The 25,086-nt window shown below is 38.2% G+C and overlaps 1 protein-coding gene across 2 annotated transcripts in view; it reads right to left on the bottom strand.

Annotated features, from left to right (window-relative positions):
• Positions 1-25,086, bottom strand: part of nAChRalpha1 (nicotinic acetylcholine receptor alpha1) — a 220,865-nt gene that overhangs the window by 87,238 nt on the left and 108,541 nt on the right. Inside the window, exons 5-7 of one of the 2 annotated variants that reach the window (XM_089072410.1) lie at positions 21,348-21,528; positions 14,692-15,735; positions 1-8,895 (exon numbers count right to left, since the gene is read on the bottom strand). The exon at positions 1-8,895 is cut by the window's left edge and continues 1,955 nt beyond it. In XM_089072410.1, coding sequence (XP_088928536.1) covers positions 8,692-8,895; positions 14,692-15,735; positions 21,348-21,528 — 1,429 coding nt within the window. In that variant the 3' untranslated portion in view covers positions 1-8,691. The remainder of the gene's footprint in view (positions 8,896-14,691; positions 15,736-21,347; positions 21,529-25,086) is intronic. The other variant, XM_089072411.1, reaches the window with a different exon arrangement.

Genomic DNA, 25,086 nt, shown 5'->3' with positions numbered 1-25,086 from the left:
ATAATCCCGGTAATAATTGAGTTGAAGTAAAGCTTTATTTCGAAGATTAAACGAAGAATAGGATCTCGTTATTTTTACTCGCGTTCGCGAAACTTAGCTTTTCGAGGAGGAAGCTATCAAACTCGTATCGCTCGATTATAATTCGATTTATAATTTGAGCGTCAATCTCTCAACAGTCCAATAGCGTGGCTCTTGTTGGCGTGGCTTGTATTCCAATGCATTTCCAAGTAGTCGACGTCGCGCGATGCAAACGACGGCGAACGGAATTTCGGAAAGCCGTGAAATCACGTATCTTCTTCATCCATTTGCTTTTTCGAATGACACGTAACGCACGCCATATATCTGCATGACGCGGACAGCATGCGCGGCAAACTCTGTACACGTACGTAATACTCTCGCGCATTGCGAAAATGAAATTTGCGATGCAATTTCCTAAACGATCAAAGACAAGTACGAGCGCTCATACGTGTCCTCCTCGTGTTCTCCTCTCATTGATCCTGCGGACGAGACGACGTGACTCCACGCTCGATGTGTAAATCTAGAGCTGCAAGAACGAGCGACAGAAACTTTGGAGCGTGTCCAAATTTTGGGCGTTTGCAAAGATCCGGACCGATCGCGGTGATTTCGCAAACAATCGAAAGGAATGGCCAAAGCGTAAAAAAATAAGAATAATAATCGCCGTAATTAAACAATTAGATAGACAGTTAATGAAAATATCTGATATCTCTGGCGAGGATGGATCTGCTAATCTTGCTATTCTTGAATGAATTCGTGTGATATTTTTTTTTCGGCGTAACTCTTTCAATACTTTAATTGTTGTAATCGAAATAAATAATCTCACATATAAAAAAAAGTTGCAAAATTAAATTAAATTAAAAAGTATTTAGGAGTAACTGTCGCTGCATCTTACACTCTTTCCTCGCGGTAAAATTTATTAAAATAATTAATCGAAACTCCGCCCATGAGTTTTTTGTATATCCGTTAGAGCGAACGGAGCAACGAGAATAAATCGAGCACGTCGCAAAGGAAACAACACGGGAGAAGATTCACGCAAGATCTCGGGAATTTTGGTAGGTCGCGGAGCACGAAATCAGAACACACTTATCTAATTCACATGGCTCACGTTCTTCGTTCGTTCGTTCGTTCGTTCGTTCGTTCGTTCGTTTGTTCGTTCGTTCGTCCTCTCATCCGTCCGTTCGTTCGTTCGTTCGTTTACCTTGCACGCCCGTCCTAATTTTCCACCGTCGTTTGCACTGCTAATGAATCACGTTCCTGCCAAAGGCTGAGGTGACTGAAAAATTCAATTACACCGACAAGCTACATTCCCGCCAAGGGCGCAAGTGTAATGAAACTATCCCGGATGCGCGGAACGTGTAAAATGATAAGAGATAGCGGCGAACGACAAATGAAAACGGAAATCGCTGATTTCGTCGAAGAGAAAGGGAAGGAGGAGAGATTGCAATTATCTCGCGACCCGATTCATCTCTCTACCAGACAGATAACGGCCTTCACTGGCAATATTGTCTCGCGATATAATTACGAATGGTCACGTAACACGCGGAGATACTTGTTAATTGCGACATGCTCACATTTACAAAACAAAATGGGACGCGTTCGATTTCTCTAAAATTTAAACACTGCAAAAAATTTGGATTTCGCAGGTGTTTATTTCGTCTCGAAAAAGAAAAGAAAGGAATTAAACTTGAAATTAAAATTTTAGTTACAGTTTATGAAATAATGAACGTATTAATGATCAAATTGGAAAGCGATAATCGCCGAAAATGCTAGAAGTCTCTCCTGATTCTCCTGAAGTGTTCAGTTATAGACAGAGGTTTTTCGCCGAGGTTTCGTCTTCGTTGATCGTCGGAATTATCGAGAAACTCCGAAAACGTTTGTCTCATTTCCGCATGCGAATCTTTCGCTACCTATTTTTCTTAACGCAGGAGTAGAGAGAGGTGATTTGATTACAGGAAGACGCGTGATTGGGACTTTCTGGCAACGTTTACGGGGTGTCTGGAGACTTCGAAGGGATGAAGAAAGGCGCTCCATTCTTCCGGCACGTCGCCTACGTGTTTCGTTGAACGTTAACGACGAATGTGCGATCATGAGCGTTTAATATTTATGCGATTTCAGCAAGTTATATATAGCCTTATGTAACTGTACACAATATTCTCGATACAAATACAATTCGAAATTCGGCAAAATAATGCAAGAAAATATCTCTGTGCAATAATCGTGCACGATTATATTTCAAATAATGGCTGTTATGCATAATTTTGCGAAATTATATTATCAAATATAGCTATATACGATTTCCACGATTCAGATTTCGACAAGATAACATAACAAAGAAAATATCTTTGTGCGACAATTGTGCAAGATTGTGTTTCAAATAACGGTTCAATGCCGCTATGCGTAATTTTGCGAAATTCATTCATCGCCCAAATATAACACAATGTTGTCACAATTATCGTAATATGATTATATGCAACAATTGAATAATTTAATATAGCATTAACAATTCAATCATATGAATATCAACCCCAATTCTACGTTTGTTCGATTCGCACAATCTAGACTGCAGTTACATAACTTTTATATAACTTTATAGCAGTCCGACCTCTAACTCGAGTTATCGAGGAGAATTCAAAATGGACCAAAATGTTTGACGTTTAATATCATATCTTTTGATAATGCTTACAATTATCGTAAATATTTATACGCTTACAATTGCACCAAGTTTTTAGTTTGCCCTTCTCCTCTTACAATAAAAATCTATGATAATATTAATCGAGCTTGGGCTTCGATTCCCGCGATTTGAATCACGCTAAGTCGAGGCGACGCAATCGATCTGCGGACACGCGGAATTTAGTGTGCGACTCGCAATCGTGGATTTCGTAATCTAGCAACGTCATGCTTTTTTTCGCTTCTATGTACACGTGTTATCGCGTTATCGTACGCGTTGCAGTCGATTATCATCGATTACGAGTGATCTGTCTCAACCGCGTTTTATAACACAATACCTGGTCGTCGTGGTACCACTGACATTATCTTCCGGTCCTTCCGGTTTCTTCTTTCCTTCCTCTCCTTCTTCTTCTTCGTCATCGGGAAAGTCATTACGAGCGCATCAATTATACATTGATTACGGTTATCGCTTGAGAGAATGGCGGCGGGGTGTGAGCCGTAAAGGAGGCATCTCTATCGCTGCCTTCTATATATACATATCGCGCAATAATCAATATTTATTTATTATCGTAGTAACGGTCGTTGGCGTGCGCTTTATCGGCTTCTGTTTTAGCCACGCAGTATCGATTAACTACGACTACAGACGGAGAATCGAATATGCATTTGCCTCTCTTTCCCTTTCCTCAAAATCTCGATTTTCCTGACCTTTCTCACTCTGACTAATTTTCGATGATATATCGCGAAAATCTTTGCGTTGTTATAACATTCGTGTAACAAACGATGTAGGCAGGGTTTACTCTGTAAAGCCTCTCATCACGTAAATTCGTTCGCGCATTCAACAAATTAGTGCTTCACTGACATATTTCCGAAATATCCAGCCAAAATAAATTCACCAATTTAACGATTTTTGCGCGAACTGTGCGTCGATCGAATTTGAGAGAAACGAAATCGTGAAGAGACGATGAGAAACGTTTATCTGACTTTCACAGCGAAAATATATCTGTTATATGTATTGGAGATGATAATGTGAATAGATCTGTGTCTCAACTCAATCTTTGTTATCGATTTTGAAAAAGATAAGACGACGTTTTGATAAGAACTATATTATCGCCGATGTCAAAACTAGACAAAAGAAGGAGGAATGATAAATCTATAGAATAATTTTAATCTTTATCATCATGTATGCAGTGGATTATTCTTTTAATATTCTCATCGATACGAACAGCCGTTTGTTTATAAAAACGGAATTTTTTTGCAAACATTTTTGTTATAGAGATTTTTTAAGAATTATCATGATCGCGTTATTAAGCTCGATTGATCAGTCTAATGTTTGCATATCGAAATATACGGAAGAAAAAAAAAAAAAGACAAAACAATTACTTATGTTATGAAAAATTTTTCTGGAAAAATTAGTTTCAACGACATTAAATAGATAAGTGAATCAATCATCGTCATCGAGGGTCAATCGCTGCGAGATTTATTCCGATGACTCTCCGTCAACGTCTTCTCGATAATGCGTCACTTGTTTCGTTTATGTGCCTTGCACGCGATTAATCGATCACGAGATTGCCCGATATCGGCGATTTTACGGTCGCTTTATCGACTCACCCACCATTGTTCATTGCGCCACTCTCTTCTCCTCACTTCACCGATCACTTCCTCGTTCTTTTCTTCCCTTGGTGTTGGCACGTTTCGTCCACCCCGTCGATGGCTGCCCTCGTCCCTCCGTTATCCTCGCTCATCCCGCGTCGCTGCTCCATTAATTAATTGTCGAGGTAGCCTGGCTATCCCTTTTACGTTCAGAGAAGTCAATCCCCCCGGCGATCGGTAAGAACTGACGCGATGATTATCGGAACTCCCGGCACCTTCTCGGCTCCTCATTTCCCTATCGTGCCACCTCCGTTTCCTCGTCCTTCGCTCACCCTCCCCCTACCCCCGTCACTTTGTCCCAGCCTCACGAGCTGTTCTCTCGCTGTCAAGGGAGAGTCCCAGCGCGCTAATCCGGCTCCTTCGATCGACTCGTTTAAACCCCTCCCACTCCTCTTTCCGCATTTCCGCACCAGGACACGTGTATATCTCTTGATCTCCTCCTATCGGGCCGTATACGCGACAGCAACACCAAACCTCATGTTCCACCTGTCACATCGTCAACAAGCACCGTCAACAGCACCGTCCGCCGTCCTTCACGCGGCGAGCAAAATGTCCCTCATATTCTTACTTGTTCACTTTCTCTCCTCCTCCTGCTCCTCCTCCTCCTCCTCCTCCTCTTCTTTCTCGCGGATTGTACAATTAATCAATTAGTGTAATTAATCTCTTTATACACCTATTATGCACATATATGAAATATATTATACCGTTACCTTTTACGTGAGCAAATAAATTGATTATTATATCGCCGGCAAGAACCACACGGAGGCGTCGAACCGCCTCCTCGGCCCTTGCCCTCCTCCACTCCTCTCGTCGGCGTATAAACAATGTATATGTACGTACATACGTGTACGTACGCACGTATCTATGTATGGATGCATGTACGTATGTATGTAGATTTGCGTGTATATATGTATAGATAGAATGCGTCCTTTCGTGTACCTACGAGTTTCTGTCAAGCGCGTGCGTGGGCGTATGTGCGCGTGTACGTGTATCGTGCGTGTTTATGTGTGTACGTGCGCGTGCGCGTGCGCGCGCGCGCGCGGTCGCTCGTGTGTGTTTAATCTCCAGCGGCTCTAATTACGTCCTGTGTCTCTTCTTCTCTGTCCCTCCCTCCCCCCCCCCGTCCCTTTCATCTCCGCCTTACTTCCCAAGCCTCTTCGCTCTTCTTTTCCCTCTCGTCTCCTCGCGGGAAAACTATCCGAAACCGTGTCATCTTTAACTTTCTATCGCGTTCTTATCCCCGCCCGCGGTGGGTAGGTGTATCCTTCTCATGTCTCACGTTTCCCGCCGCATCATTTCGGCTCCTGTTAACACTCCCTTCCTCCCTCTCGCCACCCCGCTTCTCCCCATGAGAGACGTCGGAACGCTCTTGACGAGACTACGTCGACCGATCGCGACGATGTGAGCGCATACACACACATATACACGCACACAACACACACACACACACACACACACACACACACACACACACACACACACACAGAGGCGTCGAAAAGCTTTCTTGCGTCCCTCATCTCGTCTGGATTGTGTTCCTCTTTCTCTCTGCCTTCCTCTCGTCTTATCGCGAGCACGCTGTCTGTATTGATCCGCGCTGTAAATGCGGCAAAAAGAAGAAATTACACGCAGCAGCGATCGATGACGCAACTGCGATCGAGGAGAGGAAGCCGAAGGAGAGATTAATGGTGAATTACGATCCATGACTAACGTTCATGGCTCCGGACGAGCCAGCTTCAGTCCCCTCGTACTTCATAATATACGAGTAAAATGGAACTCGCTCTCTGTTTTTGTGACGACGAATGCTCGCGTGGAGATAATTAATAAACGGCGTTGCTCGCGCGAATGTTAATTCGTATCTGTTTTTTTGAGAATTTCGCTGCTTTTTCAACATTACGATTAATAATTAATTGTGTTCATTGCACTCCGTCAATTTGTTTTAACGATGCAAATTAACAGTGTGGATTATCGACTGAAATAATAACTCTCAGAAAATACCTATACATATTCGTTACCAGAAAAATCTTCCATATTCGAAATAAATATATATTGATATCGTATCCATAAACTTCGCTAATTTTCCGCATGGTTATGACGTCAGCATTATTTATTCACAATGATTATTTATTCGGTCAAGCGCGAGTCATCGTTATGTGTAAGCAAATTTCCATAAAATTTCTATAATTTCTTATAATTTCTTATAATTTTCTTATAATTACGAAATTTATTTCATGGATACGAATTCCGAGGAATGAACGACGGTCGTAATAAAACAGGCTTTTTTCTCGGGACAAAGAAAGGTGAGGATAAAGAATATCGAAGAAAGGGTCAACGAAATATTTCGATCGAACCTTTTGGCACGTGGACGAGCTGGCTCGTGTCTGAAACCGCTTTTTGGCACGCGCTGCGTACCCTATCGCCATTATCCGTTTTATTCATCCGCCATCGACCATCTTTTATCTGACGTCGCTTATCGTGACGTTCTCTCCCTTACAAGACGACTAAATAGATTAGACAGCGACCGCGTCTAAAATTGGCAGTTGTTCGCAAGGTTGTTACTCGATATTTACGCTTGTTCCTCTCGCGATTCTCTTCCAGCCTCCCAACCCCTCAACCGCGACTTTTGGATGCGCGCGTTACACGGCAAAGGTAAGCGTCCAGGATACGATCTGTCCGGAGATCACCATTAATCAGTGGCATTAATTATGGGACAAGCCGGTGAGTGGACGCCTCGCGCAAATTATTTTGCCAATCAATTATTCCCGGTAGTCATGCCTCTCTCGTCAGGCGCTTGAATGCTGTCCGGGCCACTCGATACGTTGGAATAATCGATCAACTGGATAATTTGCTTGGATAATTGGCCGCTCGTGTAAATTACTCGAATGTCGGGTCATTCATTCTCGCGTTGATATCCATATCGAGTGGCGATCGCTATCTCGAAAGAAAAACGCCGATGATTCGATGATCGATCGATGGTAGATCGGCGGATTTCGTAGAATATTCCCGGCTGTGTTGGTCTGATGAAAATTCGGGTGCATAATGTTGAGGGTACTAGGCTTGAGTAGGGTACAGATAAAAAATTTTGCGGAAACCTGTTGGAAGATGGGGGTGGGAGGGACTCGTTCAGATTTCTCGAGGAAGATTCCCCTTCGCCGTGTCAACGCGAATACGCGCGTGAAAAAAGTTTCTCGCACCGTGTCCCGCGATGTACCGAAAAAAAATGGACGCGTGTATCTTCCCCCAAGTACGTGTAAATATGTATATAAGTACGTCGCGTATATGGGGGATTGACTTGTACTGGTGCTGGTACATGTATGTAGGTAATATGTATATGCCGAACGTGTGCGATGTATACGTATGTATAGTGTGAACGCGTGTGTTATCTCAATACGGTGTATAACGCATCCTCCTCTCCGCGCTGTAAACGTCTTCTTATATAAAATGGGCAGTTCGGGCAGTTCGAGGTCTCGCCGCACGACTCTAGCCTTACGTATGAAACCAGATTTACAAAAATACGGTGCGCGTGTTTTTCGCGTATTTGGCACTTTTTCACCTCTCTCTCGCCCAACCCTCTCGTACTCTCAACCTCGCTCGCTTGCTTTATCACGCTCCCTTTCTCTCTCTCTCTCTCTCTCTCTCTCTCTCTCTCTCTCTCTCTCTTCCATTCTCTCCCCTCTCGTTCCCTTTCACTCCTCCGCTTCCTGTTTCTCCTGCACACATACAAACACACGCGTACAGATGCGCGCTCTATCTCGCTATCTCATCCCGTCACGAAAGCTCGCTTACTCTCGTGTACCATGCGGTCGTACGCCCTTATCTCCATTCCGAAGGGTAATCGGACTAAAGTTCAACCGATCCGCCCTCTTTGAGGAGGGGAAACGCTTCCGCGGATTTACCCGGAAGGATCACTCGTTCGTGACCTGCTTGTCCCGTCGCATCCCCCTCACATGCATGTCCATCCTTGGAGTTGTTTGGGACCGCGTGTCTTTGGCACCGGCGATCGAGAGAGGGTTCCTCTTCCACGTCGACGCGAAAATGGGCAGTTTCGATGATGGGCGGCCGCGGGGAACGGCAACGACAGCGACGACGACAACGGCAACGACAGCGATGACGACTACGGCGGTGACGACGACGACGACGGCAGCGGCGACGGCGGCGGCGCCGGCGACGACGACGGCGGCGGCGACAACGACGGCAACAACGGCGACGGCGACGACGACGGCGATGACGACGGCGATGGCAATGATGACGACGGCGACGATGACGACGTGAATGACGCCGCCGACGACGCCGACGACGCCGACAACGATTGAGCAGCCGCCATTGCGGACGCGGCACCGGGCCGCGCGGGATCGTCGACTAGTCCTCCTCGGGGCCCATGTTCATCAGCATCATCTTCTTCTTGGCGATCTTACTGTACTTGATGTCGATCGGCTTTGTGGTATCGTACAAGCTTGGCGCCTGTAGGATAATAAACGCCGTGCCGAGTACACAAGTCAGCGTGAAGATCCAAAGGAAGATCCGGTCGAGCACCATCGCGACATACTTCCAGTCCTCCTCCACCTGGGGAAACAATCGAAAAAGAATCGAGTCACGATTAGTCGTCTCTCGATTTCATAATATAAGATAAGAACACGACTTTCGCTGTACGATATCTTCTCGGCTCTTTGCAAGCGATGCGACGCGAAAATCGCTTCAATCACGCGCCTCCCTCAAACGCTGATCCAGCAGCTTAGCCTCACCTATGGCGCGCATCGAAAGAAACGCGACACAAAAGTGTCACGTATGGGTCTCGTAAAGACGACGAGATCTTCTGGATCGCGCGGGGAGTCCCGCGCGCATGTTTTAGTATCAACAACTTGGGCGTATCCATCACGCGACTTACTTTGTATACGACGCTATAAAGACGCATTGTGTACCGCGTGATCCGCCGGAACACTCTCCTCGAGCGCGCGGATCTTGGTTACGGGGGAGGGAACGGGGTGATCGATCCCACGCGCGCCAAGGGGATGTATTGGCTTCCTTAGATTCCCAGTACGATAAGGGGGAGGGGGGGGAGAGCCGGAGACGATAAAACAGTCACCCAATACCTTTATGATACCTCTTCGACGAGGACAATGCACCGCGCCGGTGTATAGAACTCGCTACCCACTTCTATCACCATTTCCTCCCCTCGTATTTCTTTCTCTTTCTGCCGCGTCGCAAAAGCCTGACGGGGAAACATCGCTCGCCCTGAGAGCACTTTTAGCGCGTGATCTCGCTTCGTAGGGTCGGCATCCGCTTAACCGCCGACGCTGTATAAACCAGCGTGCCGCGGCAGAATGACTACGCTTCTATGCGTTGCGTGTCGGGATATAAATAAAAGCGATTGATAAAACATTAATATCGGCAAATACGATGATTACGCAACAATGGTTAAGTTAAAAGGACTGATAAAAAAATTGTTCGGTACAAATGCATTAATATTAATAATATTAAAGAGTAAAATCCTTTTAACGTCGATTTTCGTATATTAATGTTTAACTACTTTGTAATAACCTCTTTCACTACATCTGGTTATTCGGGATTTAATTTTTTATGATTTCGATGGTGTCTCTTTTTTTCATCATTTTATTCGACAGAAAAAGATCATCTCAATCTCTTTTGCAATCACGTGTGATTTTACGTCGCGGGATGGTAGCATTATGCATTTCTATCAAAATCGAGCCAAAACTTTACTACAACAACAGGATTGGCTGCTGCATCACTCCCCCCCACCTCTGCGTGTATATGCAAATGCATTTACATGCTGTACATGCACGTATACTTAAGGACGTTCCTACATAACGTATATACGTTATTATACCAACATACACAGCACATAATGCATTTACCATAGACCCACGCGCATTATTCTATACAGGGTGTACGAATAGGATAACGTTTCATACAGCCTTTTTACAACGTATAACTGAATTAATAAATATAAGAGAAATATTTTTTTGAAATGATTTTCACATTTGCATTTTGCAAAAAGCTTCATATCGGCAATTCTGAAATGAATGTGAAATAAAATCAAATAAAATAGAAAACAAATTTTCCTATGAAAAACGCTACAACATTTTCGCGAATTAAATTCGGATAAATTTCTTTCACATGCTGGATGAGGAAAATTATTAAAATAAAGAAAGAAAACAAAATTAAAAATGTTGAAGAATTTTTTAAAAAGGAATAATAATAATAACATAGGAATAATAAATAGGAATAAATAGGAATTTAAATAAGAATTTTTTAAATAGGAATAATAATAATAATAACAAGATAACAATGAGAAAATAAAAATAAATATTACCAGACAGATTGAATAAATTAAAACTTATATAATTTAAAATAATATTTAGCTCTTATGCTTTGAATTGTTGCGTTTAAAATCCGCTAAAAATAGTAGTAGCAACATAAACATTTGTTCCAAATTTATAGATACAAATTCGATAAAAAAAATTATTAGATACCTAAGATTTAATCTACCGTAGTAATGCTCTTTCTAATCTGTTCTTTAAAATAATATTGTCATGCTTTGTTAAGCTAGTAACAAAAAATATTCGTACATAATATTATGTTGTATCGTTAAAATTATAAATCCTTTTAATGCCAAAAACACGGAATAAATAATATCTATCTAAATTTCATCTACATCGGATTCTAATTTTGCAAATAAATGATACTTTCTGAAATGAATACCTTCTGTTCCGCACCATGTACATATATACTTGCCGCAAAACAGACGCATTTGGCAATGAACAGGGTTCTGCCGCAATGCGTTCCCCATCGTATACTCGAATAAGTAACGTGCGCGACATCGAGAATGATTTTAAGTGAAGCCTCATTGAGCTTGGCTTGCCGCGATATCAGGATATCTGAAAATCCATCCTGGCAAGCTACATATCCGGAAATCAAATCGTATCCGGAACCACGAGATTCCAATTTAGGTGAACGATACGGCGAGCGGTACAGGATGACCCAAAACTTGCGGAAACTGGATACAAAATCATTTCTCGTAAAGTTTGAATCGATCTTTATTAAAGACGATATTAAAACGTTCAAAATTTTCTAATTAAGAAGAGAACAGACTTAGGGGGGTTCCGGATGTTAAGCACATGTAAAAAAGCAAATAATAAAATATTATAATTCTTCTTAAAAATACAAAATATATTTTTAATTTACAGCTATTATAAAAATATGCTCAAAAATATGCTCATCATATCTGAAACGTAAAAATGATGATAAAAATTGTTCGACATTTCTGCCAAGTAAATATGGGTAATTTGATGAAAAAAATGTTAAAAATTTAACCATTTTCAAACGCTCTAAATTGCGAGTCATATATTCTGTCGGTGCTTTCATTCCAAACATTTCTGTGAATGCATTTTGTTTTATAAAGCGAGCCAGATGACGGTCAATATGAATATAAGAATATCGTATCTTTATTGCACGCTTGATAGAATCGTATAGTAAATGCGAAAAGTGCGAAAAGGCGCAGCCAAAAAACGAGATCTCTCCATTTTGTTTAAGCCTCAGCCTTCTCCAATATTTCCAGTGCCGTTATTTCATGGCTGCTGCTACGGATTATGTCTATCGTCGAGACCCGGCGGAGTTGACGCTTCTTCGAATTTTACGAAGGAGATTTCCAAATCTCTCGAGTATACGCGTTTGAGTCGGGTCGCGATACGTTCTACGCTATAAAATCCGAAATACCGCAAGAAACCGATTTGTGATTCCCCTAAAATACGAGAATCTGGGTCACGCTAAACAAATTGTATGTATAGAGTAATTTGGACAGTCGCACATAAACCATGATGTTTAACGTCAACAAATATTGTCATTACAAAATCAAAAGCTGTTTCGTAATTCTCTTAGACGATTTTAATTTCAGAATTTATATACTTCATAAACATTTAATTTTTATTTACAGAATAATTAATCTCTACATTTCTACACTAAAATTTTACATAAATCATTTTAAATACTTCAAGTATTTATATAAGAAAAATTGAGATTTTTCATTATTTCGTAATTACATTTCTATTAAAGTACATTTCTATTTTATATTTAAATAATTTTTGATCCAAGTTCTAAACCGCCGAAAAAATTTTCGTATTACTTCTAATTTAAAACAATCTATTATTTTTTTCATAATCTTTTTCATCGTAAATATTATAAATGTATTCTTAAAAATCGAAAAACTTATTGATTGTTAAGAGCTTACATTAATTTTGCAAATTTTTGCGTCTTAGGATCGCATGAGTCAGTTTAATACAACTGCTCTACTCCATTAATAATCTGCAAATTTGTCTGTTTAATCTGGCGTCACTTCGAGCCTAATAAATAGACAAATACATTTCTATGTCATTCACTATGGCTCCTTGTATAATGAAAGTCAATAATCCTCTTACGGCGTTACGCGAACTCGCTGATAACGGGAGATATTTCATTGCACTGATATTGTGCACAATTACAAAGGTAGTTGCGTACGATATGAGCAATGTTACTATCATCCATGTATCGCGATAATGACGGACGTACGTATTACGATCGGAAATCACCGCCATCGTACCGAAATGTAGCGCAATAAAATGTACGGTAATCCTTCCCCTCAATAGCGCATTAAACTGTGCGATATACAAATCACTGTTGCTCGTAACTATGGGAGGAACAAAGTTGCCACTGTATATCGCGCTATGGAATGTTTAATGTTTTGCAAAAATCATTACTACCAGTGATTTTACAAACTAACTGCGATTAAGATGTGCTCATTAAAAAGTTACGCTACAATTCAATTTCTTTTAAGTTACCTTACGTTTGAGTTGTCTTTTATATATTATTTTGAACACTTGCAAGTAATATTCCCTTTGAGAAATTATTGACACGCTATTTAGTTGGTAATAAAAAAGCATATATATTGTTAACTAATAATGTATATAAAACTGTCATCTGTACAACACGAAGAAATTTTTGCTAGTAGCTGGCTATTATTAAATATTTTTATTAATTATATTATATTTAAAGCACGTTTATGTTTAAAGCAAGTTTGCCGGTCGTCACAAACTTTCATAAACATTTCCCTTTGCTTTATACAGCTTAAAAGTTACGTGAAAAAGTGGGCGTTTGGTTTTAAGGTCAGACGTCACACCTTTAAAGGGCGATAGGGCACGAATGAAGCGTATCGTTATTCACGTCTCTTGAGACAATCTATATGTATAGTTTTATATAAATTAGTGACTTTGAGTTGACTAGATAGTTCTTTACAGGTAACTCGTTTTTGAAAAAACAAAATTACATGAAAAAAAAGGAACAAATAGATGGAGAAATCGAAGACGCTTTTTCCCAATTATGCTTTAAAAATTGCCTTTTGGTTCTCGACTTAACAATCGCTGCTGTAAACAAAATAAACTGCATATTGCGTAACATTACATGACAAAGTAATAAGTTTAAAGCATAGATATTTTATTATATAAGAGATCAAAATATTATTCTTATGCCAGTGCTGCTTCTCTGTTATTTTCAAATTAATATTAATTGTCCTAAACATTGAAATTTGCGCAAGCGGCGATAGAAACAACCACATGCGAATTACGAATTCGACCGTGTCAAACGCACCAGTCTCAATCCCTCTGGGGTGATAATCCGGAGATCGCGGTTTCCCGAAACACATTTGAGGCAAAAGTGATCCATCACGCGTATTGTGAGTCTCGCTGATCTCTTGATCCAGAATCGATGCGGCTCTCGCGATTATCGAACGCACGAACCGCGCACAGCGCGCTGAATACGCGATTAAAGTTTTCGACTAATCCCTATCAGTCATATTTGCAATGATAACAGCAAGAAATCACGCGGGATTGTTTCCGCAGTTACACATTAATAAAATAAATTGGTTCTCTGGTGTGTCACCGTCCTCCAATAGTGTATATTTTTTCTATCACACTAAAGATCGCTCTTAGTCAATTAATGGACAGATTATAAATCCTTAGTAAATTTTCTTCGCAAAGTTTAAACTGATGAATATATAGGTCATGCGTTTGGATTATACGACGGCTACATTTAATTCTACGGTTATTTATCGGTGAGAATGAATGAAAAGGTAATCTTCAGCGTTTTAACGCTCCAACATACGCGCGAAAGAGAAAAATTGTCTTCATAATGCAGATATTAAAAGTTCGCATAATTTTTCGCGTCGTTTGACATCGTACTCCGTATATAGTCGTAACAAACGAAATACAATAGAATTCATTTTAATCGTAATTTTATCACTTGAACACGGTGACACTATCCATATATACGGTGATCTCGACGTTAGAGTGAAGACTTAAACGTGATACTTACGCTCTCGAACTTGTCCTTGTTCTTGGCATGCTGAGCGATGAAGCGGGCATCGTCGATGGTCTTCTCGATCTCGCGTACCAACGGCTTCTCGAAGGTGGGGCTGACGTCCTCGTGAGCGTAACCAGGGCTAGCTGGCCCAAAGAGGTCGTCATCCGCCCCCGGCAGTGGCAACGAGGGTAAGGGCTCCTCGAAGCAGGGTGCGACGCTGACGGTGCCGCCGGCGCTGAGGTCATACCTCGCCGCTGGCGGTGGCAGACCGTGCGGCGGTACCTCGTACTCCCCGCTGAACCTCTTGCCGTAGTACGTGTCGTACTTATCAGTCTCTGGAACATGGAACACATCGGTGAGGATGCCCTCCGGCGGCTTGCCGTTCGCCGTCTCGACATCGTCCTCGTCGTCGTCGTCCTCGTCGTCGTCGACGCCATCGTCGTCGATGTCGCCCACGCCGATCCCGATGCCATTTCTACTCTGATCCTCGTCGTCGTAGTCGTCCTTCTTCGGCCGCTTGATTAAAAGAAAGCGCGGCAGCACCTGGATGAATAATACCCGCACCCACTTGCCCATACGGTGGGTAACGGGCGAGCGGAAGTTCACGTTCAGCACGGCTATCGTGACGACCACCGACGCGGTCACCATCACCATCGTGAACAGCAGGTATTTGCCCAGGAGCGGCACCGTCAGCGACGTGGGCGGTATTATCTCGGCCAGCAGCAGGAAGAACACCGTCAACGAGAGGAGTATCGAGATCGACAGGGAGACTTTTTCGCCGCTGTCGCTCGGCAAGTAGAACACCAGCACCGACAGGAAGGATATGCCCACGCACGGTATTATCAGATTCACCGTGTAGAAGAGGGTCTTGCGGCGCAGGGTGATATTGAACACGATGTCGGGGTAGGGCTCCTCGCAGCATATGTAGAACGCCTCGTTCCTCACGGCAGGCACTTTTATGATGTCCCACTCGACGGAGATGTAATAGTCGGTCAGGTCGATCCCGATGTCGATTTGATTCGAGTCCTCGGTCTGCAGGAGGTGCTGCAGATCGACCTGCGAACATGGCGAGAACAACCAACCGTGAATCGAATCGGGAATCCGGGAATCGGACATCGCGCGCGCGATGTATCAAAAATCGACGTTTTTAAACGCACAGAGAGAGAGAGAGAGAGAGAGAGAGAGAGAGAGAGAGAGAGAGAGAGATTGTTTGTTGCCAGATACAGTTACAAACTTTACTTTCTCTGATAGAATCAACCAACTGTATAGCGGCACAACTCTTTTTAACTAATAACTAATAACAATCATAATTTAACAAATAATTATTTTTGAACGAATATAGGATGTTTTGTAGCATAGAATGTTTTGCAAAATGTTTTCCGCGTAATGTTTCAACATTGAGGTTTCGTCGCTTTTGAACTTTGTTTAATGTTGACATAATATAATATATACCTTGCACGCAAATACATACTACGTATGAATATTTTATCTTAAAACACGCATTGCCACAAAACACATGCGTTATATTATTAAAATAAATTTATACTTTACATCAGCATATTTAGTACAATCTGGATATTTAGTACCGCGTAAAACTCTCGTGTTCTGTGATATTTGCATGTTGTCAGCGGCTAAAAAATAATTTTTATCATTACAATTGTAAATTATATTAATAGTAAAAGTTAAAATTATAAAATAGAACATACTATTTATTATTAGAATAATTAAATTTTAATTTTTTAAATATTTTCATTTCATAAATATTTTTTAATTTCTTTCTCTGTTTGGAATATCATGCACAAAAAATATACTACAAAATTACAAAAATTATTTTTGTGCCAGGAGAAAAGCTATTTTATTCGAGAAGTAAAAAATACTCAACTATTAAATTTATTTTTATAATTTTACATTCAGAACGAAGCTTCAAAACCATAAAAAAAGAAATGATTTACAATTTTTTACTAATTTCTTGATGAAATTACATCAAATAATTTAAATTAAAGAATTCTTAAATTGAATGATTCCTATTTTTATTTTAATATATATATGTCGTTATCATTGGTAGTTTTTAACTATAAATAATGTGCATTTATGTTCACAGTAGTATATAAACATGGTTCAATGCATCTTTCTTTACAATAACACCGTAATCCATCGCAAAATTCGTAATCTAACTAATCTTCGGGGAACGAATCCTTGGCTTTCAAACTACGCGTCATTGAAATGATCAGAGGCCTAATCCAAAACTGCACTAGCTAAATCCGAATTGTTATTCCACTCCATCTAGCATTCTAATCCCCAATTGCTCAGTAGTTTAATGCGGTTACATAATCGAAACACACCGATAGGAGATAAATCAACGAACACAAACACCTCGAGTGCCCAAAGATTGTTATCTTAATATTGTCTAATCGGTGCTTCGGTGCTTCGATAATCGCTTGTAGCAGGAGCTAGATAGATGGTTATGTATGACATAATTTTACATGTAAGAGTACATTAATGTACACATTACTCTGTAATTGACAATCACTTAGATTAACGGCTTTTATGAACTGAAATTGATTCATCATAAAATGACAAATGATATCCGATTATCGAATAAAATGTTTAATATTTTATGACGAGAAAGAGGTAAGAACAAGAATATTTACCGGAAATATAACATACATAACAATATATAGCAACAATTTGCATCTACATTGTTGTTTCGAAATGTTTTATATGCGAAATGTTGAAGAAAGGAGAGACGTATAAATGCGAGAATACAGTTTCGCGTCGTTCGAATCAGAGGAAGACAATAGCTCGAAAGAACCGGAATCGTCATAGTAGCTTAAACTGCCGCGTCTTGGGATTTATGGACTCCGCGACTTTTACACAAAGACATTTCTGACACTTTCTCCCTTGCGATAAATAACATCTCGCGGTTGACTTTCAAGAGTGTATTGTGGATATATATCTACTTGCAGTCTGAAGAAATGGATATACAGAACATTCCGGAGCACTTCTCTTTCTCTCTCTCTCTCTCTCTCTCTCTCTCTCTCTCTCTCTCTCTCTCTCTCTCTCTCTCTCTCTCGCGTGCGCTTTGTTTCAAGTACAAATACTAGAAATTAAAATTTATCTCAGCTGTTTATCGTCGTAAGATTAAAATTAACAACTTTTAATTATAAAGATAAAATTGATTAAATAAATTAAATTTTAATTATAAATATGAAAAATATCAAACTAAAAATCAAGCACTCAATTTAAACTTGTACAAATAGCAAAATCTTCACTTGATTCTAAATTCTAGAAACCTTATTTCCGAAAATTTTCATTTGCGTTTTATATATTTACAAGTCTGATATTATAAAACAAGCCGCTGAGAAAAATTCGATTCAGTTTCAATTTCACCAGAAAATCTATAACTGGCCGAAACGTCCTTATATATATTTGTGCTCCATGCTACGAGGAACTCCCTCGACCCGTTGTGCAGTGTCGTCGCCCAAATCCATTTCATCCCCCGGTACAGTCGATTCTCGAGGTATGCGATTGTTTAAAAATAAAGAAAGATAGAGAAAGAGCAGAGAAGATGTGACAAGAAAAGGAGCGAAAGGAAAGCGAACGGAAGAAATTGGATACCTCTAATGATCGCACGGGATTGGGGTCTTGGCTATCTCAAAGTCTGCGGAATCGGAATAAGGTCTGGAAAGCCAAATCGCGACCGTCATTGGAGTTTCGCTGGATGATCCTCCTTGGATCCACTTTCGAGATCTGTCGATAGTTCGATGAGCAATCGTTTGCTCGTTCACTGCGCCTTTCGCGCGCATTTTCTCGTCGCGCTGCTTTAATCGGATTCATTTCCTGATTTTTCAATTCCAATTCTCGTTCGAAGGAGAATCAAGGTTTATCTTTTTTAAATTTGAGTTATAAAAAAATTCAATGTAACGGCTTAACGACCTATTTCAACTTTTTTCAACATCGTTGAACATCCCGTTGAACATTCTTCTCTAAAATAGAATAAAGTTAGCAGCAATTATATAAGCCATCGTCGTCGTCATTTCTATAAAAACTGTGCTAAGCCTTGAATAATAGGACTAAAAAAATGTCGCTTTTTTAAAAAGCTATTCCACAGTATTTTCTATCGAGATATTTATATTTAAAAAGGTTAAAAATTAAAATTAAAATTAAAATTTTCACATCATATTTCAATCGTTGAGCGTAACAATGATTTATATCGTTTTTATATTAACGATAGTTATCGATAACTATTTACGTTGATTTATCGACATCGCGAGTGATATGTGAGATTTACATCGGCATGGAAAATTGAAATATCAGACTATCTTGGCTATCTTTCGTTGCTCGATCCGAATCATGGCTTAAGAATTTTACGGCCGTTCTATTCTCGACCATTCCGGATCGCCCCCGACGTCTTTCTCGCGATGGAAAATACTCCCGATCCGCACGCGAGACATGCCGATAAGGGGAAATTGAAACCGAAGCGCGGAAACGGAAGCTATCCGCCGTGCAAGTGGATGCAGGGTTGATCACTGGCGGCACTGGTGTGTTTTCGAAGTGGCTAGCGGGCGAGCTCCTCTGTCGAAATGGCTTATCCTAGCACAGACGTGGGATTTATATCCGTGTACTGCGGTGCTGTACAGCGGTAAAACTCTCGCAGACAGGCGGATTTGTCAGTGACGGATATATCCGTCAGTCTGTGAAGGGAGCTCGCCTGTCGGACCGAGCGCGAAGGAAAATGCGATGGACGAGACAAACAGGCGCCGCGTGTTGTAATCGTCGAATTGTAACGTTTCATCAACGCGTGAACTGCTTTCTCTCTTTTATATATATATATATATGTACACACACATGAATTTGTTATATTCCGCGCACTAAGTTTTTACTAAAGTAAGAACGCATAAAAAAGAATATCGTCGGAATGTTGCATGTAACTTTTATTGCATAAATTGTAAATATCAATGAAAAATATTTAAAAGGTATAATAATTATTGGATAATTTTAATAATAATATAGAGACTAAATTTGCTTGTATCTTGTACTTTACGATATTATATTAGTAAAGAGATTTTTTATTAAAAGATAAAGAAAGAATCCGTATAAAATAAGGAGAAATATAAAGTTATTTTATAGCTTTCTTTTATTTAAAATAATAAAAAAACGTCACATTACTTACAAGATAAATTAATTAGTTTACGGCCAATTACAGAGATCATTTTGCAGAATCCCAAAATTAAAAAAAAATATGCAATTAGTGTTTAAAAGAAATATCCACGAAGCATTACAGTTTTTAAATATTCAATTTAGCGTACTAATGCGCGATTTTTCTACTTCTAATTAGCTGTCGGATAAAGTTATCCGGAAGATTACAGCTCTTCTGTTTCTTTTTAGAACGTAATGAGACTAAAACATAGACAGAGAGATAAGACTGGTTAATTTAACCAATCGAGGAAGCTCTAAATATTTCTTATAGCTAGATATATTTATATTTTGTCACAATTGAATTGCTTTAATTACAAATTTGTCATTTTCTTTAACTCTTTAATATAATGAAAAAATATGCAGCTATATTTAAATAAATATAATAGCTTACGTACAAAAAATCCGTTAATATAAATTTTTAGACTCTGTATAGATAAATACATATTTGCATTCTTTAAAATTTATTTTTATAGAAATTATAATAACTCATTCCTTAAAATAAAAATATCCAATTTTCTTGTAACACTTAAAATTTTGTTAAATTAAATATAATTAAAATGCATATAATGAAATGATGTTTACAAAATAATAATTGAAAAATTTTTTAGGAATTGTATACTTATCGTTACAAATTAATTTCAGTTCATGTATATGCAATACAAATATAATAATAATAATACTTAATATATTTTTCATACATAAATTAAAGAAAATACAATTTCATATATATAAAACTTATAATTTGTTAATAAAATACAGAAGTCTGACTTTTTCATGAAAATATGGATGTAATTTAATACAAATCTCATATATATATATATATATATATATATATATATATATATATACTTAAGATTACTTAAATTATTTTTGCCTACAGAGACAAATATTTATCATTGAAAAATATTATCATGGACAAAATATCTTCAATATTTTTGAAAAAATTTAGAACGTTTGTTTATATTTAAGCTTGCAATAAATAAAATATTCCACGCAAATCCTCTCCTGAGTTATACGTAAGAGATTGCAAATTTCAGAGTTTTATTATTGGTAGAGATCTTCGCAATTTCTACAAAATTGCATTCAGCGTAATTCTGCGTTATAATTTCTATTCGATTTTCAATGTCTTTTTGCAGTATTTTTTCTACAATCTTCTTAATTGTACATTATTATTATTATTTATTAAACAATAAAGTAACTAAAAATTTAGGTTGATATTCATAATTTGCTCTTATATTTAAGATCGTTTTAAATAATAAGTTTTAAGTAAGTTTATGATCATCTTATTTGTTGGAATATAAGAACTAATTGTGAATACCACTCTTAGAAACTAAATTATTTTTATATAGATATTTCTCAAGCAACTTTATGGTTTTTACAATAAAAACTATAAGATAACAATGTAATTTATATTATAAAATAACAATGTAATTTTGATTAACTTAAATCTTATATTTTGCAATACTTACCGTATAACCATCGTAAGTCCACGAACCAAATTTCATAAAACAAGTCTGCTCGTCGAAGGGAAAGTATTCCACGTTGATCTCGCAAAATGATTTATAGATCGCCGGTGGTTTCCACACGACTTTCCCCGTGTGATGCAAAATCGCTTTAGTCATAATGGTCACCTCGTAATTACCATCGGCACTGAAAATAAAATTTTCAATTGTTTTAAATATTTTGTTTATTAAAACAAAGATTAACTATTGTCAAAATTACAACTAAAATATCTGAGGCTTAAAAAAATTTATACGTGTAATATACAACTTAGATATTTGCCGATTTATAACATTATGTATATATTCGAGTAAAAAAGTATATAAGAAAAATTGGTTACTCACTAGAAACTAGGCCAGTTTTTATTCTTTTTTTTATTCTTTTGAATGTACTGGACAGTAACTATCCAATAACTGATCACAAAATTTTTATTAGATAATACTGGTCAGCAACTAGCCTAGAAATTACTCAGAAATTGGAACATGTTTTAATTTCTTCATGTGATTATCTCCAAAAGTACTGAGTACTTTTGATTCAATAAAGTAATATTTGATATTAATGTCATTCTGTTACGAGAGTTACTATATGCAAGTAACTACGCTTTAGACGAAATCGTTCTCTAAATTTTCTCTATTACGCAAGACTCACGTTTTACGACAAGGAAGAAACGCTGCGAACGTGCAATGAATCTACAACGCTAGAAAGTTAAAAGCTTCCTGCCATATGTAAAGCCAATAGAAACGGTACCAATCGATATTCCGAATAAAGCGAAGCGACGCTTCAAATGTTATTGTGTGAAAATTTGACAAAGCGATGTACGCTTCGGTGCGTACATTGAACATGGAACAGCTGTACCATCTATCGCTGTAACCATCCTTTTCCTATAAATTTTTCTAGAAAATTAACTAGTGCTCTCTTTCTCTCTCTCTCTCTCTCTCTCTCTCTCTCTCTCTCTCTCCTAAATTCACATAAATATTTAATCATATATGGAAAAAACACTTTTGCTGGCAAATCTAAAAATTTAGATACAGATCTGAAAACGATTTTGTTGGGCTTTCAAAAATATTATATACGATGTCCAAATTGTTAGAAGATCAAACATTTTTGCAGTATTCACATTTGCAGTTTTATCATCATATTTAAGTGTTTTACAAAATAATTTTGATGGGCCAACAAAATTATTTTCAGATCTGTATCTGGTCAAATTTTTAGATTTGCCAGCAAAAGTGTTTTTTCCGTGTGGAAAGTTGCTCAGAATATATCACTGTCGCATTTTTTGCTATCAAACAAACAATCAATATATTAATAGTTTTCAATTAATTTTAATTCTTTAAAAAAAGAAATAATACTCTTAATAAAAGCATGAAAATTAGTGTAAAAGATCAGTATAAAATTTCTTTCTTAATTTATTAATAACTTAAGAATAATATGCTTCTTGCAAACTAATTCGTGAGATAAACACTACCTAGCAAATACCTTCATTCTTAGGTACTTGAAATAATATATTTTCTTAAATAACTAAAAAAGTAAAAATAAATTTTCTTGTCAATATTATCAGTTAACGGTTGCATGTTATTTCCATTGACGATGTTTCCTAAATTCTATAGGAAGCACAAGAACGAGTTTCTCACTGCTACCAAAACAATCTAAACCGAAGTTAAATAAATCATCCGGTTGTTCCAGACTGTCGGAGCTGGAAAATTTCGAGCGGAATTAACATGAAACACTATGAAGCGGTGAACTCACTCGGCAAACGAGATAAGAAAATCCGTCGAATAAACGGATAAGCGCCAGAGCACCGATGTTATTGCGCGAGGTTAAAGAAACAGTGCTCGTGAGAAATAAACTCGTCGAAATAACGCGCTTACAGAAATTTCTAATACGATATTCGTAGTGCCACGATCGTAACTTCGCGACCGCACTTGTTGCACTATTTTCGGTCGAGGCCGGTCGTGACATTCTTATAATTCGACTACTGCCGAATTTTGCCATGCCATACGTGTCGATCCATTTCATGCCGGTTTCATATCAATTCGTAAATTTTTCACTTGACTCTCATTCCGCGCTTTTCGTGCAGGTCGAGATTATTCCTGTGACCGATCGCGTGAAGAAAACGTGTTCTTTGATACACAAATCGGCGAAATAAATGCAACATGATGATAAATACAGACATGTATAAGTAACATTTATAATAATTTTTGATCCGTCGAAGTAAGAAAGTTTGAAAATCAAAATTAAAAAGATGGAGTTTCTTTAGCTTAGTTCTTTCTTTAGCTCATCGAGCAAATTATTGAAAGCATGATTTTTAGAAAATTCAAATTAATTAAAATAGCTAGGAAATCTAAAAATTTTTTCTAATAAAGAAATGTTGCGCATTAGAAAACATCGCTTAAGGAAACTGAGATCAAAAAATGAGAAGTCGATACCGCATAACGTATAAGCATAATGTAAGACTTTGTTAACGTTTAACGTTAACTAAACTGTTCATGGAACGCGGGCATTTGTTTGCAACAAAAGCTGCATATTGGATAAAGTTCGCGCGTCTACAAATCCTATTACACAAGCTTCTGCGCGTTAATGTAGGTCTCTTGCACTTTGTGGTCATCCGATAATTATATTTCTGTTATCAAACTCTGTATAGAGAGGCACGCGAAGCTAAAAATAAGGGCGACTCGCCGTAACTGTTACGGCCTAGTCTACACGTGCAAGTTGCAGCGAAAATTACGGAATGCAAAACTGACTTTTTGAACAAAAAAATAATATTGAACATATAAACATAACAATCATAATATTGAACATAAAAATCATATTGAACATATTAATATGATTTTTCAATAGATTTTTATCATACATCTACATTTTTCGTGAATAATTGTATCCGTGATTTGATGATTAAGCTCGAATAAATATTATTTTTTTAATAAAAGGCAAATTGTCCTGAAGTTTTTTTAAATCATAATTTATATTTCTATTATTATGACAAAATAATCCTTTCTATTTTTTCATTAGATTTGTCGAAGGCTTGAAAAATATATATATCATCAAATTAATATTATCCTCACGACAATCGCACAACATATGCGTCGATCGCGCTTTTAATTACAACCGATCGAATAATTAATTTTGTAAATAACCGTTATAATTTCGAGCAAGCCAGGAAATAGCAAAAATTAACCTATGATTAAAACATAGTCTACAAATTAGCTACGTTAATAATAACAGTCGAAAATGTTCTTGGCGTAAACATTAGAATGGAACAGCGATAAGAGCGATTCACGTGGTTGATAGTACAGAACAACGGCAACTCAAAAGTGACATTTTAATCACTGCACGTAGTCAGACGATGGTTAAGCTTTGTTCTCAGGACGAGCGGGATTTCCTGATGAGAGGAACGCGTTGTTACGGGAACGTTATATAATCTGGGATACTACAGCATTATCCCGCCTGCAATTGGTCAAAGATAATCATTCACTTGATTCACGATGAAACGATTCAAAATCATCCCTCTAATCGCGATTATCCTGTAAATATACGTAAACATTAGAAAACTATCTCGGGGAAATTCTCCACGCAGCAATAAAAATAATATACGATACTTAAAGTAATATTCTTAAACTAATATTTCATTGGATTTCATATCATTAGAAGAGTTATTCGAAAGTAAATTATGAGATACGTTCGCACACTTTTGCATTGTGAAGTTTTACA

Source organism: Pogonomyrmex barbatus, unplaced genomic scaffold (genome assembly GCF_055798465.1).
Source record: "Pogonomyrmex barbatus isolate J1 unplaced genomic scaffold, ASM5579846v1 scaffold13, whole genome shotgun sequence".
NCBI lineage: Eukaryota > Metazoa > Arthropoda > Insecta > Hymenoptera > Formicidae > Pogonomyrmex > Pogonomyrmex barbatus.
Note: the sequence above shows the minus strand (reverse complement) of the source record. Positions and strands in the feature narration are given on the sequence as shown.